The 20,164-nt window shown below is 41.3% G+C and overlaps 1 protein-coding gene across 1 annotated transcript in view; it reads right to left on the bottom strand.

The window, feature by feature from the left end:
• Positions 1–20,164, bottom strand: part of REPS2 (RALBP1 associated Eps domain containing 2) — a 183,327-nt gene that overhangs the window by 85,737 nt on the left and 77,426 nt on the right. Inside the window, exon 5 of the mRNA XM_066575650.1 lies at positions 8,018–8,118. Within this exon, the coding sequence (XP_066431747.1) occupies positions 8,018–8,118 (101 nt within the window). The remainder of the gene's footprint in view (positions 1–8,017; positions 8,119–20,164) is intronic.

Here is a 20,164-nt window from a genome sequence, read left to right as displayed (position 1 = left end):
TAAGGGCTATTTTACACGGGCGTATGTGTTTTTGTGCATGGCTTAGTGCAACGCATTTATGTTATGAACATGATTGATGTGCGTGTGTATATGTACATTTTACTGTACTGTTTCGCACACGTAGTGCATGTTCACATGGGAGTGTGACACACCCTGCTCTGTTTTAGGTTAATGTGGTCCAGATGTGTTCTTTTCCCTGCAGTTTTGCGCTGTATTTTGCCCATCCCCTTGCGTATTGCGTGCGCATATGTGCAATCCCCGTAGACTTCTATCAGCCCTTTGATGCGCGCAAAATAGAGCAGGTTGATATGAGAATGAGCCCATTGAAATCAATGTGTTCTATTCTATGCGTTTTGCACATGCAATTTTTGTGTGTGCAAAAACTTGCACAAATACGACCATGTGATAAGTGCTGCAGAATGAGTTGGCGCTATAAAAATAAAAATGTACTATTATTATGTGAAGGAGCTCTAAGGCTGGTGCCTCCAACGGCTGTAAGCGCATTTGCGCTGCGTATTTGTGCAATTCGCGTTGGGTTTTTGCGCACGCCTGTGCCTGTTTTACTGTATTTTTTGCACACGCACAAAAATTAGTTCAATCTGTGCTATTTCCGTGCAGAAATGTGCAGGAAAATAGAGCATGCTACATATTTTTTTATGCGAACTAAATGCAAGCGTAAAATACACATGCGAACGAACCCATTGAAATTAATGGATTCTATTCACTGCATATTGCACACATAAAACATTACACAAGTATGCCGATCTGACACGGGTCTAAGGGCTCATTTAGAGGAAGCGCTCAGCTGTCATTCAATGAATGTTGAGCGCTGACTCTGATTGGTCACAGTCACAGTGCTCAGCCAATCAAAGGCACATTGGGAAAATATTGTGATCCTCTGCCACAGCTGTGACAGGGGAATTCTTCATCCCGGCGGGGAATCCCTTTGTCACAAGGGAACTCCCAGCGGGGATAAAGAAATCCTCTGCCACAGCTGTGCCAGAGGATAGCAATCTTCTCTGTATGTTTTCAATGGGGTTGGCGCTGCTGCTGCAGGCCCCAATTGACAACAAGGTGAAGCCCCTTGATGTGACAGCATCCAGGGGTTTCACATCCAAAGAATCTCCAGCTGCAGCTGTCACAGCCGCAGCAGGGAATAGCGATCCTCTCCTATTGCTTTCAATGGGGCCGCACTATATGTGCAAATTTGAGGATCATGTGCGAATTTTGAAACGCTGTCCTATTTTTTGCAGGTGTGAATTTTATTTGCATGTAAAAGACGGACATGTGACCGCTTTTATTGGAAAGCATTGGTTCTAATAGATGCAAATTGAAAATGCAACTATACTTGCGTTAAAAATTCGCTTGTCTGACTGAGCTCTAAGACTGCTGTCACATGGACTTTACTTTCAAAATGGCACATTTTTTGCGGTTGTGCCTCTGCTTTGTGCTGCTATTTTGTGGCAAAAAAATGCCACATCTAGATGTTAGCTATAGGGAATTATGGAGTAAACCTTAGTGTAGAAGTTTTTTGGTGGCGATCTTTCTAAATTTTGGTGCATTTTTGGGGTTTTACTGAGTGTTTTTTCAAAATTGCAGAATGCAATGGCGTTTTTTCTGGCGTTTTTCCCTAGCAAAAAATGACAAAGAAAAACCTATGTGTGATCAGAGGAAGTCCCCCAAAAAAGTGCTTGTAAAACATGCATGAATTTATGGGCTACAAAAAAATGCAAGAAAAAAAAGGATTTTTTAAGGATTTTACTAGAGATGAGCGAGCACCCAAATGCTTCAGTCCACGTTATTCGAGTCGAGCTTTTCGTAAAATTCGAGAGCTCTACTCGAGTAACAAACTCCATTGACTTCAATGGGAGACTCGAGCATATTTGTATGTGGGACGCCGGGGGCCGAGCTTTTTTTTTTCTTCCTGTGTTCGTGTTCTTTCTCTCTCTCACTTCCGCCAAGCCAGCCACAAACTACCGTTGACGTGCACAGCGTTGAGGAGTCAAATCTGACACGTCAGCGGCGGAGAGGGGCCAAAACTGGGCCGGGGTCGAACACAGCATGATGCTCGCTCAAGTAGCGAGCACCATCGAGTATGCTAATACTCGAACGAGCATCAAGCTCAAAAGCTTTATGAAAAGAAGTTATCCACTATCCACTAGATTGGGGATACTTTGCTAATCTTGTGAATCTAACAGCTGAAACCATTACTGTTCCCAAGAATGGGCTCCGGAGCATCCCCACATGAACTGAGCAGTGGTCACACCTGCGACCACTGGAGATAGCCTAGTTCAAGCACTCAGCTATTTCTGGCAGTTCCACTTAAATGAATGGAGTGGCAGCGCACATGTGCAATCACTGCTCCATTCATTCAGGAACGCACCATACCCCTGTTCTCGTGATTGGTGGGGGTCCAAGTGACAGGGCTTACACAAAACAGCATGTTATCCCCCATCCTGTGGATACGAGATAGAGGTTTGGCCACAAAGTTAAGGAGCTTGATATTGCTGTATGTGGTTACTATATGACTCAATGTAGCTAAATTATGATACTCTTTTGGCACCATTTGGCTCTGTGTGCATACAGTATTACACTATGTGGGTAATGTTTAGCTTTACTTGAGCACTTATGAGATTAATGCTGGCTGGCTCTATTTAAAGAGCATATGTCTAACACTATTTTATTGGAAAGACAAGCTATAACTTGATTATAGGAGGAGTGTTGGCGGATACTGTTCATACAAGAAAGCCTGGTTGAAACTAAAATGTCTTTTGGATTATGAATAAAACATTGCCCTTTCCTTGTTTCATGGCGCTGCTTCTTAAAAGGCAAGAATGATTCTCATTAATAAAACTGATGTGGTCATTAGGAGGTAAAGCTCTGCCCATCTACTCATACACTCCACATGGCATATACCACCGGGTATGTCCACCCTTGGACTGACTGAGGAGGTTCACTAAGCTAAATGCACCAGAACCTACTCTCAATCTATAGCGCTTCATTAGGGGTAAACTGGTATTGACTTTAGACTGTCTAGTCTAAATTTATTCTGTTCCGCTGTCTTTAGGAATGCTTAACAATATAGTCTTTCCGAGAAGAGGGTGAAAAAAAGGTATTAACCAACTACAATACTAATCATTCCATGACACTTCTTGTTTTATTTTTACATTGTAGATTAATATTGTAACATGAATACTATGAAGGAACACATATGGAACTAAGTAATAAACAAAAAAACTGATTGAGAGAATACTGTCATCAAAGCAAAAGGGGGCTAGGTTGAAGAATCTAAAATCTAAAACATATTCTGGTTTGTTTAACACTTTTCTGTTTATTACTTGATTCCATATTTGTTCCTTTATAGTCTGTGTTTTCAATATGAATCTACATATGCTGATGTTCCCCATATTCAGCTATATTGATGAGCAATAGGCGAGTCTAGCCGACAGACTACTAAACTATTCTACAGGGATGAAACAATCCGTAACCTACAGAAGGAACCTAAAGTAAAGAGATGTTCCTGTCTATAGAAACCTGTCTCTGAAGCCTTCCATGATTGCTTCCCGGGAACACAGAATAGAGTCCAGCAAGAACACACCATGAACATAAAGCAACATAGGACAAACACAATCTGCTCCATATTCATAGCTGTTTTTCAAGACTCATAAGAGTTACTGATATAGCCTAATCTCTTTACGGAAAGTCTAATAACACTGGGGAAAACACACACTCAATGTGTTCCAAAGGGTCTTCCATACTCAACACCCTTCCCACCAAACCACTACTGGTCCTCTGTATCACTGTTTGTGATATTGATATGAGTAGTTAAAAAGAAGTCAAGATAGTTCAATTACAATCATTTAAAAAAATAAAATAAATAAATAAAAAAAAAAAAAATATATATATATATACAAATTTCTCTAATAAAACACATACATATATCCCCTGCAGTATACCAGACATTATTATATATATAATTTAGTTCAACATTACTGTAACCAGGGGTTTCGGCAACTATATTCAGCATTGCTGCAGTCCCATATACCGTGTTTCCTCAAAAATAAGACAGTGTCTTATATTAATTTTTGTTCAAAAAGGTTAAACTATTTTACATGTATAGCTGCCTGGACACTATTTAAATTGACTTTTTTAATTAACTGTTAGCAGGGCTTAATTTTGTAGTATGGCTTATATTTTAAGCATCCTCAAAAAGCCTGAAACATCTTTTTTTCTCCTCAAAAATTCTGGAAAATCATGCTATGTCTTATTTTCAGGGTATGTCTTATTTTCAGGGAAACAGGGTAACATGTCATTTACGAAGAAACTGTAACATTAGGCCCAGTAAATGTAAAAAGCATAAATCTAATATGATAGATTGGGTCTTATCAGTACTGAGGAAAGGGAGGAGAGGGACAAGACATGCAGGGGTGCAAAACTCTCTCATGCTTTTTTCTGTGGGAACATCATATTATTAGAGCTATTATTTTCTATGCTACGCTAGTGATGATGAGTCACTTGCATGAAGATATGATTCTCTACTGTGAAGTCTATTTTTTAAGATCGTTCCACATAAATGAATTATCAGTTTGTTTCTAATTCATTAGGTAACTATACCTTAAACTGTAGCTGGTGAATTAATCCAGTAAATAAAGGAACCGAAAGTTGAGAACTTTGGATGGAACTGATATTTATCAGAGACATGAAGTGAAAAAAGTTTAAAATAAAAACTGTAATTAAATGAATGCTCTTCTTGATATGACAAGAAGATTGAAGCAGAGCAGGTACAGTAATGCTCCCCCTGACTTAGTCTGAGTTTACATTTACAGTAAAGATGCGCCGATTAGAAGGGCTAATTAGTCTATTGAGTTCCAGATGTGTTCTTTTTCCTGCGCAATTCCACCGTGTTTCATGTATCTCCTAGCGTATTTTTAACACATTTGCACTTCGGGATTGACTTCTATGGGGACTTTGGGTGCACAAATGCACAGAAAAATAGATTATGCTGCGCTTTTTTTCGCGCAACTGAAATGCGCAGGAAAAAGCGGAATGTGAATGAACCAATTGAAATCAATGGGTTCTATTCTCTAGACATTGCACAAATACCTAAGACTTGACTCACCGAACTTTTTAATTTCACTTTTTTAAAATGATACATTTGAAATGTGATTGGGGCTTTAATATGGTAACAAAAGCTAACAAATATCACTCAAATGTATTTGAAAAAGAGATAATTGTGTAGAATTCTAAAAAAAATGTCATATTTGTAGTCCAATGACATTCGACAAAAAAATGCCTTATGTATAATAATACCAATCATACACATTTGTGATTTGGCTTTTAAGATTGACAGTCATGAAATAAAACTTCTGTCCCCCCCCCCCCCCCCCGTGCTCCTACCTACTATGTGCTATTTATAAGATTGGTGTCTACTTACAGTATGTGGAACAGGGGTCTTTGAGCCCCCACAGGCACCAGAGCAATTGCTAATTGCTACATCTGCACCCTATATAGCTACAATCCTAAAGACCGGTCTTCCTCCCTAAGCTCACATATAGCCCCTGCAGACGGATAGGCAGTGCAGCAAACAGGTGGTAGAGCTATGCAGACATTTTTTTGAACAAAGAATAATTTCTTAGGTGTAACGTCCATACAAAGTACTTTGTGCCATCCAGAATAGATGATGGCAGTACGGATAGGAATTGCTATTCCTTTTATTTTCTTTGGGCTTAGAAAAGCAAAGTGAATATAAACTGCATCATTCCTGCATTCCACTAAATAGCAATGGAAGATAATAGTGATCTCAGTGAGCCACTAAACAGAACATAAAAGCAGTAACTTTAAAAAAATAGCAAACCTAACCTGCTCATACCGTTTCCCCAAAAATAAGCCCTAGGATTATTTTTCTGCTTTTTTCAAAATATAAGCCCTACTCCAAAAATAAGCCCTAGTTAAGTTAATTTAAAAAAGGAAAATTTAAATAGTGTCCAGGCAGCAATACATGTAAAAAAATGTAATCTTTAGAAGCAAACATTTATATAAGACCCTGTGTTATTTTTGGGAAAACAGGGTATATGCATGCCATAAGTACAGATCAAACAGTCAACAAGTCTCAGAATATAAAACTATAGAATGCTTTACCCTCCCTACACCAGCTTCTCCAGGGCAGGAATGATAGTTGGGGTTCCCAAGGAGTGAACACATTTTTCAGGTGTTCTCCAGCACTAATATCACCATTGATAATAAACTGGCCATAGACTTAATTTAATATCAGACAAATCCACTGATTTATGTGGCTTGCCTGACAGTCTATTATGTGGGAGCTTCCCAGCAATGCTGACACAAAAGACTTCAAGAGGCCCAATACTTTTGCTCCCATAATGCCTGGAAGGGATTTATCCCCTTCTATATGTGGCCGTAAACACGAATGCTCACCTGTCTTGGGGCGGCACTGCAACATTTTAATTGCAGTCTTCAACAAAACCTGCACCTTTGGTAACCTAAACCTACACTAGTACAAGAGGTATCTTGAAAAGACAATATGGAATCGTCCATGACAAAACAAAATGCTTTTCTACTGATAACACGATCCACTGACCATATTTTAATGAATGGACTTTGCAAAATTCCCAAAGGGAAATAGTGGCAAAATTGTATTTGGGTAAAACAGCAAATACACCCTATTAGGCTCTGTTCACACCTGTCCTGAGTTCCACAGGGGTTCTGGTTAGAGATGAGTGAGCATACTCGGTAAGGCGATATACTCGAGAGAGCTCATCTCTGAAAATTTGGGGGGGCCGCGGGGGTCAAGGGTGGCGCGGGGCAGCGAGGGGAAGCGGGGAGGAGAGTGAGAGAGATCCCTCTCTCTCTCTCCCTCCCGATCCCCTCTGTACCCCCCGCTCACCCCAACGGCCCCCCTGAATCTTCAGGGACGAGCCAGCAGGTACTCGAAAAAGGCGATGCTCTCTCGAGTATAGCGCCTTACCGAGTATGCTCGCTCATCTCTAGTTCTGGTGTTTTTGACTGCAAAGCTAGAAAATAGAATGGAATCCAAGAGAGTAGTGTGACCACAGCCCAATAATAAGAGGATTAATAACCTTTATTGGCATGATGCTAGAACTCTACAATAAAATGTCTTCTTTACTAGATATTCAGGCGCACATAATATTGAAAAACTAATAATTTCTACATAGTATGTGTCCAATGCAGATTTACTTGGGGATTAACCCCATTCTGTTTATCAGTGTCAGTTCAGTCTTTTTTCACCCACTATATTAATGCTATGGCACAGTATATTAATGCACGCTTGAATGTATAATTACATTTGACTGTAAAGATTTAGGTATACATCAAAAATCTATATCACATTATTTTTTTCTATTTAACCCAATGAGGGTTGAAACCTTTCGTAGAGAGATAAGAGGGCTGCACATTTAGTTTCATCAGTTTTTGCAACTGTAACAGTATAGAGGATCACCTTATTAGGTTGGAATGGTGTCAGTTTTAGCAGATTTGTAAAACTAGAACGACATCCTGTATTTTCATAACCTATAAGAATGCAGTGGTCTCTAAATCATGAGTAAACTGTGTGACTATCAAATTCATAAAAATTTATCATTTCCCACCTCATTAACTCTGATCCTTCTGTATCATTTATTCTGCCGGTTCTGATATATATAGTTAGATATGATAATGACAGCAGTAGGCAGAGGTGATGGATGCAATGCTAGTCACTGGAACAAGCCTATAGGATAGATCACAATTTGCTGCTGCAATTTCCACATCCAGCCTTCCTTTTCTATAATCTTACTCAATCTTTACATTCCGCAATGAGCAGCAATTATTTATAATGGTGGATTCCTAGAAAACGGAAGCAGAAATCCAGGTGCTGCAGTTTTATCAGACCGTGTTATGGTGACAGCAGATGACCCTTATAATGTATATATACATAGGCTGCAGAATGTGGAAAGGCTTGCTGCATTGAATTTCATATGCTGTTTATTTGATCATATATCCTTACCCGGCTGATAGAAGACTGCAGAGGTGCAGGTTGGTTTCCATAGTTCAGCGGCAAGTGTCCATCCTGCTGAAGTAGAGCAGGTTGTCTAGTCTCGTATGCTGCTGCAGAGAGGGAATAATAAAGAAGAATCGGTCATGTGACTCCGAGGCTGCTGTTGCATGGTTACAAGGCTCCGAGTGGTAATTAACTGAATTTAAAGCAATAGAAGATGCTAAAAGTCACTTAACCAGTTCAGTTCTAGGAAAATGGAATTTTTAAAGTTGAAGTGTATAAAATAAACAAGACAGGACATAATACATGATATGATAGCAGAATACTAAACATTCGATACATTTTTATACATGCACTTTAGTTCTACATATGATACACAGTTGTAAGAAAAGTAAGTGAACACCTTGGAATTACCTGGATTTCTGCATTGACTACTAATACAATGTCATCTGATTGTCATCTAAGTCACAGATATAGTCAAACACAATTGGATTAAACTAATAGTACTCAAACAGTTGCACCATTCATTTCTTGTTTGGAGCACATTGGGTAAATATTCACAGTGCAAGGAAAAAAAACTAAGTTAGGCCTTGAATTTAATAATCTGCAGATGCTGCTATAGAAGAAATCACTTTCAACAAATGCTTCCTGTCGCTGCAAGGATTATTTGCACAAAGTTGAAGAGAAGTTTTACGCCATTCCTCCCTCCAAATATGTTTCAGTTCATCAATATTTCTGGAATGCCTTGCATGCACAACCCTCTTCAGGTCATGTCATGGCATCTCAAAATGTTCCCAGAAGTTCCCAACTCTGACTTAGGGTGCATTCAGACGAGCGTGTGCTGGTGCGTACATAGGCGCGCACAAAACCGGCACACCCACGTACGTGCACAAACACGCGTGAATGCAGGTCCCTGCAGCATTGCTTTCAATGGGGCCGTGGCTGCTGGCAACTACTGGCAACCCCTGCAGTGATTTTCAGGGAAGGGCTTTAAATATAAGCCCTTCCCTGAAAATCATTCCTAGCTGGTGCAAAGGCATGTCTAGCCACTTGTGTCCCGTTACTGTAATGAAGTTCTACGTGCGCACATAACCATCTGTCATTCAATGAATGGCTGAGCGCTGCCTGTGATTGGCTGAGTGCTGAGCCAATCAGACACTGACCTTTCAGCAGGCTGGGATTTTAAATCCCCGCCTGCTGAAAGGTCAGCGTCTGATTGGCTCAGCACTCAGCCAATCACAGGCAGCGTTTTCAGCAGGCTGGGATTTTAAATCCCCGCCTGCTGAAAGGTCAGCGTCTGATTGGCTCAGCACTCAGCCAATCACAGGCAGCGCTCAGCCCTTCATTGAATGACAGATGGTTATGTGCGCACCTATGTACGCACATAAACACGCTCATCTGAATGCACCCTTAGTCCATTCCAAAACACAAAACTACTTCTTTTTCAACAATTCTTCAATTGATATACTTGTGTGCTTTGGGTCATAGTCTTGTTGCATCACCCAACATCTACACATCTTAAAGACATGGACTGCTGCCCTTACATTCACCTGTAAAATGTTTTGCTACACCTTAAATTTAATTTCTTCAATATTGCAATACTTCCAGGCCCTGAGGTAGGACCCCCTAAGGGCTTAAACAGATGGGGGCATGCTCCAATACACTCGCTGCTACGAAGCGTGTTAGGGCATGAACTAGGATTCTTTTTTACTATTCAAACTCTGCGGTATTGCACGTAAGTTTGAAAAAAAAAAGCGGGAAGATAATTTTTCTACGTGAGAGAAAGCTAGGGACAGTCCTATCCTTTCTTGCACATAGTATTAACAAGCGAGAATCCCACTAGTGAAAGCAAAACCATTGAAATCAATGTTTTCACCGACGCAAAAAGGCACAAAATCACGCCCATGTGTTTAAGCCCTAAAAATACATACAATAAGCCAGTGTATTTTTAACAGACACATACGTAGCAAGTAGTATTTGTCCTTTATAATTTCTCTTGTTCTATGATCCCCTCCTGGTTTTAGCTTCAAAAACTGCAGAATAGACCTGAACAATACCTGTATGCATGACAGTGCCCTTAGGATGGTTTCACGCAGTTTTTTTTTTGTTTTTTTTAAGGTTTGTTTTTATGGCTTTTTTCCATTTTTTGGCAAAAATGCTGAGGCCAGATGTTAGATAAAATTCTAGAATGAACTATAAAATGCACCATAGACTTACAAATATCAAGAGAAAAAACGCAGAAAACACTTGTAAAAAACATTTGAAATATATGTCATCTTTTACAAGCCAAAAAAGAGAGGAAATCTGTAAATAAAGGAAACCTTGTGCTTGATTCACATCACAACTATAGTGCACTGTTGGCATACACAATATGCTGGGAAAACATCCTGAGTAGAGATGAGCAAGCGTACTCATTAAGGCAAAATACTCGAGCGAGTATTGCCATTTTCAAGTACATGCACGCTCGTGCCAAAAGATTTGGGGGGCCGGAGGGGGGGGGGGGGGGGGGAGATCTCTCTCCCTGCCTCTCCCCCCCCCTCTCCTCCATGGTCACTCCCACAACTCACCACTCACCCCCACCGGCCCCCGAATCTTTTCTCACGAGCGGTCATGTATTCGAAAATGGCAATATTCGCTCGAAAAAATCAGCAGCACAAAGGATCTATTCTGGCATCAGAGTTACCAATATTGGTAATAATCACTTAGGCCGGCTTCACACGGGTGATAAAATCGTGCGAGATTTATGCGTTGCGAGACGCACAAATATGAACCTCAGTCTTTTGAATGGAGTCATACACATGAACGATGTTTTCCCGTATGGCACTGTGATGCGATGCTATGCAGGACACAAATCGCGGCATGTTCTACCTTGTGTGCGTTCTTCACAGCCTCATATCGCGCACGCCCGTGTGAAGTTAGCATTACACTATGCAAGTGGTATTCTCTGCCGTTCTGCCTTATCAACACGCTGACATGAATAGTGGCCATTGGTTGTCCTAAAATGGACTCCGAACATTAATATCAACTGGACAATATATATTAATGTACAATAATGGAAAGTAACAATTCCAGAGGGGTAAGCACGAATATGCCCCCTCATTCCCAGTCAGCTTGTAATTAAAACCATAAGAAAATCACATACATCTTTTTACTATGATCGCATCAAAAACCATGGTAAAAAGTGCATACAGTATTCCCACTGCAGTGTTGGTATGGATCTTAACTGCACCTCAACCACATCATCTGAATACGGCTTTAGGAAAAGTGCATATGTAGCGGACTTTGGTGTGGATCTGTACCAACTCCCAAAGCACATTTTGCGCTGCGAAATTTAGTGCAGATCCACATTTAGGCCTCTTTCACACGCGTGACAGCAATATTGCTGCAATTTCACACGGCAATATCACGATTTTGTATTGCTACAAAGTCACTCGACTTTGTAGGACTCTTTTGACGGGATTTTTTTCGGGGGGGGGGGGGGGAAAGGTAAATATAAGCCCTACCCAGCTAATAAGCCCTTGTGCATAAACAAAATAAATAAACACATCACCTAACAGGTGCTGTCAGCTCCGCTGCACTTCTTCTTTGAGGGTCCCCGACACTCGTCTGTAGTCTTCAGTCAGCGCTTCCTGATCAGGGGTTTCAAAACCCCGCCTCCCGGAAGCGCTGGCTCTGATTTGTTCTCGAGGGCTGTGGCTCAGCCAATCACTGCAGCGCTTGATGAACCAATCACAGCCATTCAATTCAATGGCTGTGATTAGTTCATCGAGCGCTGGCTCTGATTGGCTGAGCCGCGGCACTCAAGAACCAATCAGAGCCATTGCTTCCTGTGCTGGGGACCTGCGAAGGAGAAGTGTGGTGGAGCAGACAGCGCCTGTTATGTGATATATTGTTTTTTTTATGTAGCTAGGGATTATTTTAGGGACAAACAGTAGGATTTCCTACTGTTAAAGTTGCATTGCACAGCACAAAACAGTGTTTTCGTGCGATACGATGCAACACAAAGGAAGGCTCTACAGTGAAACATGGGCTACGAAACAGCGCAAATCACGGCAAAATTCAGCATGCCGCGTTTTTTTTCTTGTGATGTAGCAGCCTACAAAACATCACGAATGTGAAAAAACCCATTGGTAAGAAAGGGCTTCACATACATGTGATTTGCAGCACTGTCGCATCGCGCGATTTTGTCACCCGTGTGAAAGCGGCCCTAAATCCATGTCAGAATCCGCACCATTTGGTGCGGATTTTGGTGTGGATCCATAACAAGTTTCAGACTTTCAGTTGAAGGGCTTATTCACACAGACATATATCGGCCGGGTTTTCACGCCCCGGCTGATATATGCTGCTCCTCGGATGCATTGGTTTACAATGCATCAGTGCACAGGAGTGTATCTCTGCAGCGTAAAAGCGCCTGGTCGGGCGCTTCCATGTCGGCGGCAGCAGCTGCATTGACTCCTGTGGAAGCCAATGACAGCTGCAGGAGAAGGGAGTCGGGAGGGAGTTAAGCAGCGTGACTGCTAAACTCTGTCTCTTGCTGCTGTTTACAATGGGAAGGGTGGAGCTAATCCCCTCCCCTGTTCCGCCCTTTCCATTGCAAACAGCAGCAAGGGGCGGGAGCTCAGCACACTAGCTTCTGCACTGTCCCGCCTCCTCCCCTTGCAGAGAGTCGGCAAGGGGGAGGGAAGGGGAAGACAGCCCGACGGCGTATATGCCGCCACGTGCATCACACCGTAGCGTATATCGGCCGGCCGTTTTCACAGCCGGCTGATATACGCTTGTGTGAATAAGCCCGAAGGAGTTGAAACATGCTGTGGATCTGTGTCAAAATCTATGTCAAAATAGTGATGATTTTGATACAGATTTTGGTGCGTTTTTTCTGGTGTGGAAAATCTGCACCAATTCCAGTATTTGCGAATGTACCCTAAGGGTACCTTTACACATTGATGATTTGCTGTGAATTTTGTGTGGATGTGCAGCAGATTTCATCCTTTCAATTAAACTCAAGTTGAAGGAGTGAAATTCGCTATGGATCTGCGACAAAATACGCAGTAAATCAGCTATGTGTGAATGCACCCTAGGGCTATTTTCAAATGCAGAGGAAGTTCCGCAGCAGAAAATACCTCTTCCTTTGGGTGCGGATCCACATCAAAATCTACTTGGATGCTGAAAATCCACATCAGAAATGGATATGCTGCTAATCTGAAATCCGCACTGCAGGTTAATTTACACTGGGGTTTTTCCCTGCAGCGTGTGGATGAGGTTTTTTGAAATCTGATCCAAATTACCTGTACTGTAAAATTATGTGGATTTTCCTTCGCCAATAATGCCGTAGAAAAACCCACAGCATTTGTGTATGTGAACATACGCTAAATCCTGTAATTCATCAAGTGGAGCATCTATGGATTGGACTTGTTTTTCCAGCACATCACATGGATGCTCAATCAGATTCAGAATTGGTGAATTTTAAGGGCCAAGTTATCACCTTGAACTCTTTGTCGTGTTCATTAAACCATTCCTTCTTTTCAGTACAGAAGGGCGCATTATCCTGCTGAGAAATGCCACTGCTGTTAGGGAACACGATTTCCATGAAGGGATGCACAGAGTATTGTATCACGCTGCCTCTTCCCACAGTAAGTCCTGGTACCATGTCTTCCTCAGTTAGGGCTAATGCCCATGAATGGGTTATCGCTGCGAAAATCAAGACCAAACAACCGCCGTGAATTACGCAGCAATAACCCTTTATAGACATGCCATGTAAAGTGATTCTCCTATGCCCACAAGCGGAAATCAGCTGTGATTTTACGCTCGTGGGGGAGAATCGCAGCATGTTCTAATTTGTGCGGAAAAACGCTCGGGCGGCTTCCCTTGCAATCAATAGAAGCTGTCCTCCCGCGATACTTCCACTGTGATCACAGCGTCCTGGCAGAGACTCTTGCAGCTGACCTGGAGCGGTGAGTATAGGGTCTCTAGTGGCGCCGCGTCTGATTCCACTGAAATATTCCGCAGTCGGAATCCGACCCAGCGTGTGCATTAGGCCGTAAGTGACAGATATGCACACAGCTGTCCACACAATGTCAAAGAAAAAATGAGTCATCAGACCAGAACACCTTCTTCTGTTGCTCTATGGTGTAAATTATGAGTGTAAATGAACAATTAAACGTAAGGAAGATATGCCTGACAACATCCCTACTTCATTGTACCCAGTTGTTTTATGTAGCCTGTGAGTTTTATACATTTTTGCAGATTCCTAAAAGTATGTTTACAAGGTGGATTTTGGCACAAAATGTGTTTCAAAATCTTTCAGCACGTGTCCTATTCACTGGAATAGAAATTCCGCATCACTGTCTACACAATGCATTTTTTTTCACCATTGATTTCAAGTCTGCGTCGCTGAAAAAAATTCTAAGTTGCATGTTACCTCTTATCACAGATCTGCACAGAATGCATGTCAGGAATTCTGCATGCAAATTTTGCCCATTGACTAGGGCTACATCAGTGTGCAAATCTGTAGCATATAGAGGGGAAAATTCTTAGTCATAGATTCCTGCCATTACAGGTGGAATCCGCACAGAAAAACCTGATACGGATACTGCCATGTGAACATACCCTTAATGTATACATCTGGCAGCTATATAAATAAATCTCTCCATTAGACTTGTCACATGCACTAAATTCCTAAAAATGTGACAGATGTAAGTGGCTCAATTTTACAAGGCCTGATGCAGTATTCTTAAAGACGTATTGGCATCTCACAAAATTCTGGCATCTTGTCAGGATATGCTATCACTTTATGATCAGTAAGGGTTCTACCTCTGGCACCTCTACATTCCTAAGACTAAAAGGGACCATATAGCTCTGATCCACTGTTTGTACCTGCACAGCTGCACTGTCGACCACCCAGTTTTGCAGGGGACCGCAGCCTCTATGTGAATGGAGCTGTGCTGCAATTTCCCTGCATACCACATAGCAAGTGGTTGGCTCAATGCTGTGTATGGAAAGACTGTGAAGGGGCATAGTGCTGAATCAGAGCATCCATTGTCAGTAACGGTGAAGGTCCCAGCTATAGGACCCACAGTGATTATAAAGTGTTGGCATATCTTAGTGAGATGCCATTACTTTATGATATATGGATATCTTTTTTTCAGCCTTACAACTATGCACATCTATATGGTGCAGTCTAGCTGTAAGCAATACAGAACAAGACTGCATGAAAAGCCCATCATCATAGACAGCCTGCAGTTCATCTGCTTAGTCTCTTGCCTGCCCTGGTTTTGTTTTGAAATAGACACATTACTGCTAACAAAATATCGAATTGTATCTATATGTTGTAAATGAAGCCAGACTCCATAGTGTAAATAATATCTAATATAATGTTAAACAATAAACATAACTTTATAGTTGTTTTAAACTCTGAAACTTTGTATTTGAAATGATTCTGAAGTGATGTTCACTCTGCTGCTTTCATCCTGGTTTTTATACCTTTGTAACAACATTCAATTGTTTGTCCTAAGTGCAGGAAGGAAGCTCGCTGTGAGACCTTTTCAAGCTGACACCATATGTGTAGAGAGCTGCCTTCATTCTCAGAGGCTTTCTATTTTTACTTGGAAAATTCTCATCTTCTTACCTTGTACTGCGTTTCTATAAACTTCAGATGCTGACAAGTGACTGTGTGTTTCCTCTAAGAGGCAGAAATATTACAGTCATTTTATAACTAGATAACTTGAGTCCTTTACATTGATAAGATAGTGGATATTGCCAAAAAGCCAAAGTAGCAAGGACTCTACTGGATAATCATAGTAAGAGTTTAAATCCAACATACTTGATCCTTCTATTCCTCAATAGCAAACACTATATTTGCCCAAATACATAATAGATTGCTGAAACAATGAAAATCAAAACTGTATGGAAATCGTGTCTCGACAAGATTCAAGCCATGCTAGAGACATACAAAAGTACGCTACTTGTTTAATATATCATTTTTTAAAAATTCTTATATCGACCTTTAATATTCTACATTTAGCCAAGGTTAAATGAAACCTGTCATGTTGTACATGCGGTCCGATGTGGGCAGCCATGGTATAGATCAGGAATAGCTGAGCAGATTGATGTCTACAAAACTATATAACTTGTATTTTATTCATTTAAAGGGAATCTGTCAACTGGAACACGCTATCCAAATATCACGTTATAGAGCAGGAGGTGCTCAGCAAATTGATATACAGACTTATGGTGAAAGATTCTGTATATCTTGTATTTTATTCATTTAAACCTTTGTTCATTCTGAACTGAGCAGTCCAATGGGCGGAGCTATCAGTGATTGACAGCCTTTCTTATATGTACAGTCATGCAAAGATAGCTGTCAATCACTGATAGCTCCGCCCATTGGAATGTTCAGCTCAGAATGAGCAGAGGTTTAATTGAATAAAATACAAGTCATACTGAATCTTTCATCATAAAAGCAAATATCTATCTGCTTTGCTCCTCCTGCTCTATGACATGCTGCCTGCAGTTTGGTCACTATGTTCTATGTGACAAATTCCCTTTAAATCCCTACTCTTTCTATGCTTAGAAGTCCAGTGAATGGCTCTATCTATGACTGACACACTTATGCAGCGAAGGCTGATATTCACTAATAGGACCACCCTCTGGGCTCCTATGCTTAGAATGTTATACTGAATCTTTTCCCACAACCTACACTAAGGGCTCAGTCATACAGGCATTTTTTACATGCATTTATTTGTGCTTCACACTTCGCGCGTAAAAAAAAATGCGTGACCACGTCCATTGACACGCATATATTCTATATTTTTTAGGTGCAAATTTTATGTCCATGTAAAAATCAGACTGACAGCCCTAAGGCCACAGGCACGCGCCCAGGTCAGATTCTGCATGCGGGATCCTGCAGCGGAATCAGACCATGTGCCAGCCAGTGACCCCACACGCATCTGTCCAGATTGTCTTCTCTTTGCTGCCGACGTACCAGCCAGTGCGCAGGTGTACATGTGCAGTGCAAAGAATGCTGCGCCATCGCGCTGGCGATGATGTGGATCTACGGCGATTTTGAAATTGACATTTCAGAATCGCCGCGGGCCAGACAGCTTCTGTTGACTGCAATGAAAGTCGTCCATGTGAGTCCCGCACCAAAGTAGAGCATGCTGCGATTCTTTCACCGCAAGCAGAAATCGCAAGAGATTTCTGCTTGTGTGCATGGAAGAATCATTTTACATTGCATGCTTTAGACGGACATTGCTGCAGGATTCTGCAGCAAAAATCCGCCCATGTGCATTGAGCCTAAAGGTCAAATGTTTTATTGATATTTACACAGTTTAATGTTTAAAATGCACTTTGAAATGAAAACAGAACAAATAAACAAGTTTCACCAAATTAATCTAGGTGATATAACAGCTTTACGCAATTGAGGCATTCTTTCTACAATTGCATTCCGAATTGTTCAGAAATTTATTCCCAACATTGTTGCAGAAGTTCCCACAAATGTGCTGCACTTGTAGGTTGCTTTGCATTCACCCTTCTGTCTACTTCATCCAAAAGAAGCTCAATGGGGCTTAAGTCAAGACTGTACAAGCCATCCCATTCTTTGAAGCCTACTACCCACTTCCTGTCTGCTTAAGTAGTTCTAACATAACCTAGATGTATGTTTTAGATCATTGTCTTGCTCTAAAATGAATCCCTGACCAACTAGGCAGGCACCAGAGGGTATTGCATAGTGTATCAAAATATTGTAACAGTTTTTTTTGTCTAGTGTGCCAGTAACCCTGAACAAGTTGACAACTCTGGATTCAGCAAAAGTACCACAGACCCTCCTGCTTCCTCCTCCATGTTTGAGAGTTTGTTACACGCACTCAGGAACCATTCTTTCACCTACTCGATGCTGTAAAATAACCCTGAGTAATGTACCAAGATGTTAAATTCTGATTCATCAGTCCATAAGACTCTCTACTCTTCAGTAGTCCAATGGAGGTGCTGCTTGGCCTAGGCAAGTCTTTTTTTTATCTTGCAATCTTAGCAGGGACTTTCTTACTGATACTCTACGGCCCCCTGTCCATGGGCATTGTGATATCTCTGGTATCTCATGGCGAAATCTCGTTCATGGACAGAGGGCCTACATGTCAAACCTGCAAATAAAAGTCTACTCATCACAGTTGAAATGTAAACTTGTTTACATTTTGTTGCTTTAGGGCTTATTCACACGAGTGTATATCGGCCGCGTTTTCACGGCCAGCCGATATGCATGACCATCTGATGCATTGGATTTCAATGCATCAGTTCAGATGGCCGATTTTCCGATGTGTAAAAACGGACGGCCTAAATAGATGGCCATTTTCATGCCGGCCGGAAAAGATAGTTCTGGAATTATCTTGTGGACAGAATATGGCAGCTGGTCCTATAAACTCCTATGGGAGCCTATGGGAGCTGCCGAAAAAGGGAGGTGGGAGAAAGTTAAGCAGAGGCTCTGCTAAACTCCCTCCCTCTTCCCTCCTCCTCAACGCCCCTTGCTGGCTGCCAGCAAGGGGAGGGGGCAGGACGAGGCGGGAGTTTAACATAGCTAAACTCTCTCCCCCTGCCCGACGGTATTCCGGGTGCAGTGTATACTCACTGCACCCGGGCCATTTGAATGGGCGCATAAATGGGAGATGCAGCCATGACTTGGTCACAGCTGACGCTCATTCATGGAATTTTTGGCTGGGACGTCGCTGACCATAGGTCGCAGCGCCAGTGTGAAGGAGCCCTTAAGCTGTGCTTGAACAATTTCTGTTGTGAGGCACCAATCTAAAAAACTGTTGACTCTCAAAAGCTTGTCATCTGATTTTGCAGTGGCCTTTGATCTGCCAGACCTCTTCCTGTCATTTTCCTCCAGTTTCCAAGTGCCTTTTTGATGTTATAGGAAACGGTGCTGACTACCATCTTGGTTTTCTTGAGTTATAATTGTCTGTGTGTCTTCTTTGATTAATTGGCTTTTTATTGCCATTATGATAGCAATGTGCTCTGTCCTGAGGCGTAAAACTGTCCTAATCCTGCCGTAGAGGGTGCTGTAATACAGTCTGTTACAGCACTAGTTAAATAGAATCAGAGGGTTTGAAAATAATCTACAAAAGTTGAGAACCTGTAGGAATAGTTTGCATCCAATTTCAAACCATAACTTGCTTTTTGTGCTACATAGCAGCTGTTATTAATGTGTCCCTGAGAAAAGCTATTTGGTTAAAATCATAAATTCAGACTATTGTTGCGGTTCAGGATAAAATTTTATAATATTTTTATGTTTTTAGCTAACCTTTGAACCATTTCATGTTATTTGCTGGAATTTAACTGTTTAATGTAAAAATAACTGGAAAAATATATGTGTTCTAAAACTTTTGATCACTAGTATACATATCAATCTGGTCATCACACAATGTTTAACATAACAGGTAACCTTTAAGTCCAGTATGGTTTGTGCTAGAAACATGAAACATTTAGGTCTCATGCATATAACTATATTATGGATCTGTATTATTTGGAACTCTAATATGACATTTATAAATTATTACATAATTTATAAAAAATGCATGATGAGCATTTCTACAACTAGCTTTTCTTTTTGTAACTTTTTTCTTGTGTAAAATACACTTTTATTGCTAATGTATTGCCATTACTGACAAAACAGTTTTAGGGCTCAGTCACACGGGTGCATCGGCACCCATACACAGGCGCTGATGCGCCCGTGTGACTGAGCCCTTCCTGCAGGAAGAAGACGGCCGTACCTCAAGACAGACGTCTCTCTGCAGCGCTGAAGAAAGAACACATGACCTGCAATGAAGCCGGTCACATGTTCTTTCTACCGCTGCAGAGAGACGTCCGTCTTGAGGTACGGCCGTCTTCCTCCTGCAGAAACATGGGTGCTGATGCGCCCGTGTGACTGAGCCCTTAGTACATAAATCACTTGATCTTGTATAACACATGGCGTACCAAACTGCAATGGAAAGACTAGTCAGTTCACTTAATGGCTTTAGTATGCTGCAACAATGAACATTATGAACAAGTAAATAAACTCAGACTGACATAATCCTTTAATATTGCAATTACTTGTGGAAATTGTATAAATGCTTCCATGTTGTAATCAAATTATGGGCTGATAAATCTAATGACACTATAATTAGA

This window comes from Eleutherodactylus coqui, chromosome 1, assembly GCF_035609145.1.
Source record: "Eleutherodactylus coqui strain aEleCoq1 chromosome 1, aEleCoq1.hap1, whole genome shotgun sequence".
Taxonomy (NCBI): Eukaryota; Metazoa; Chordata; class Amphibia; order Anura; family Eleutherodactylidae; genus Eleutherodactylus; species Eleutherodactylus coqui.
This window is presented reverse-complemented; position numbering and strand designations above follow the sequence as displayed.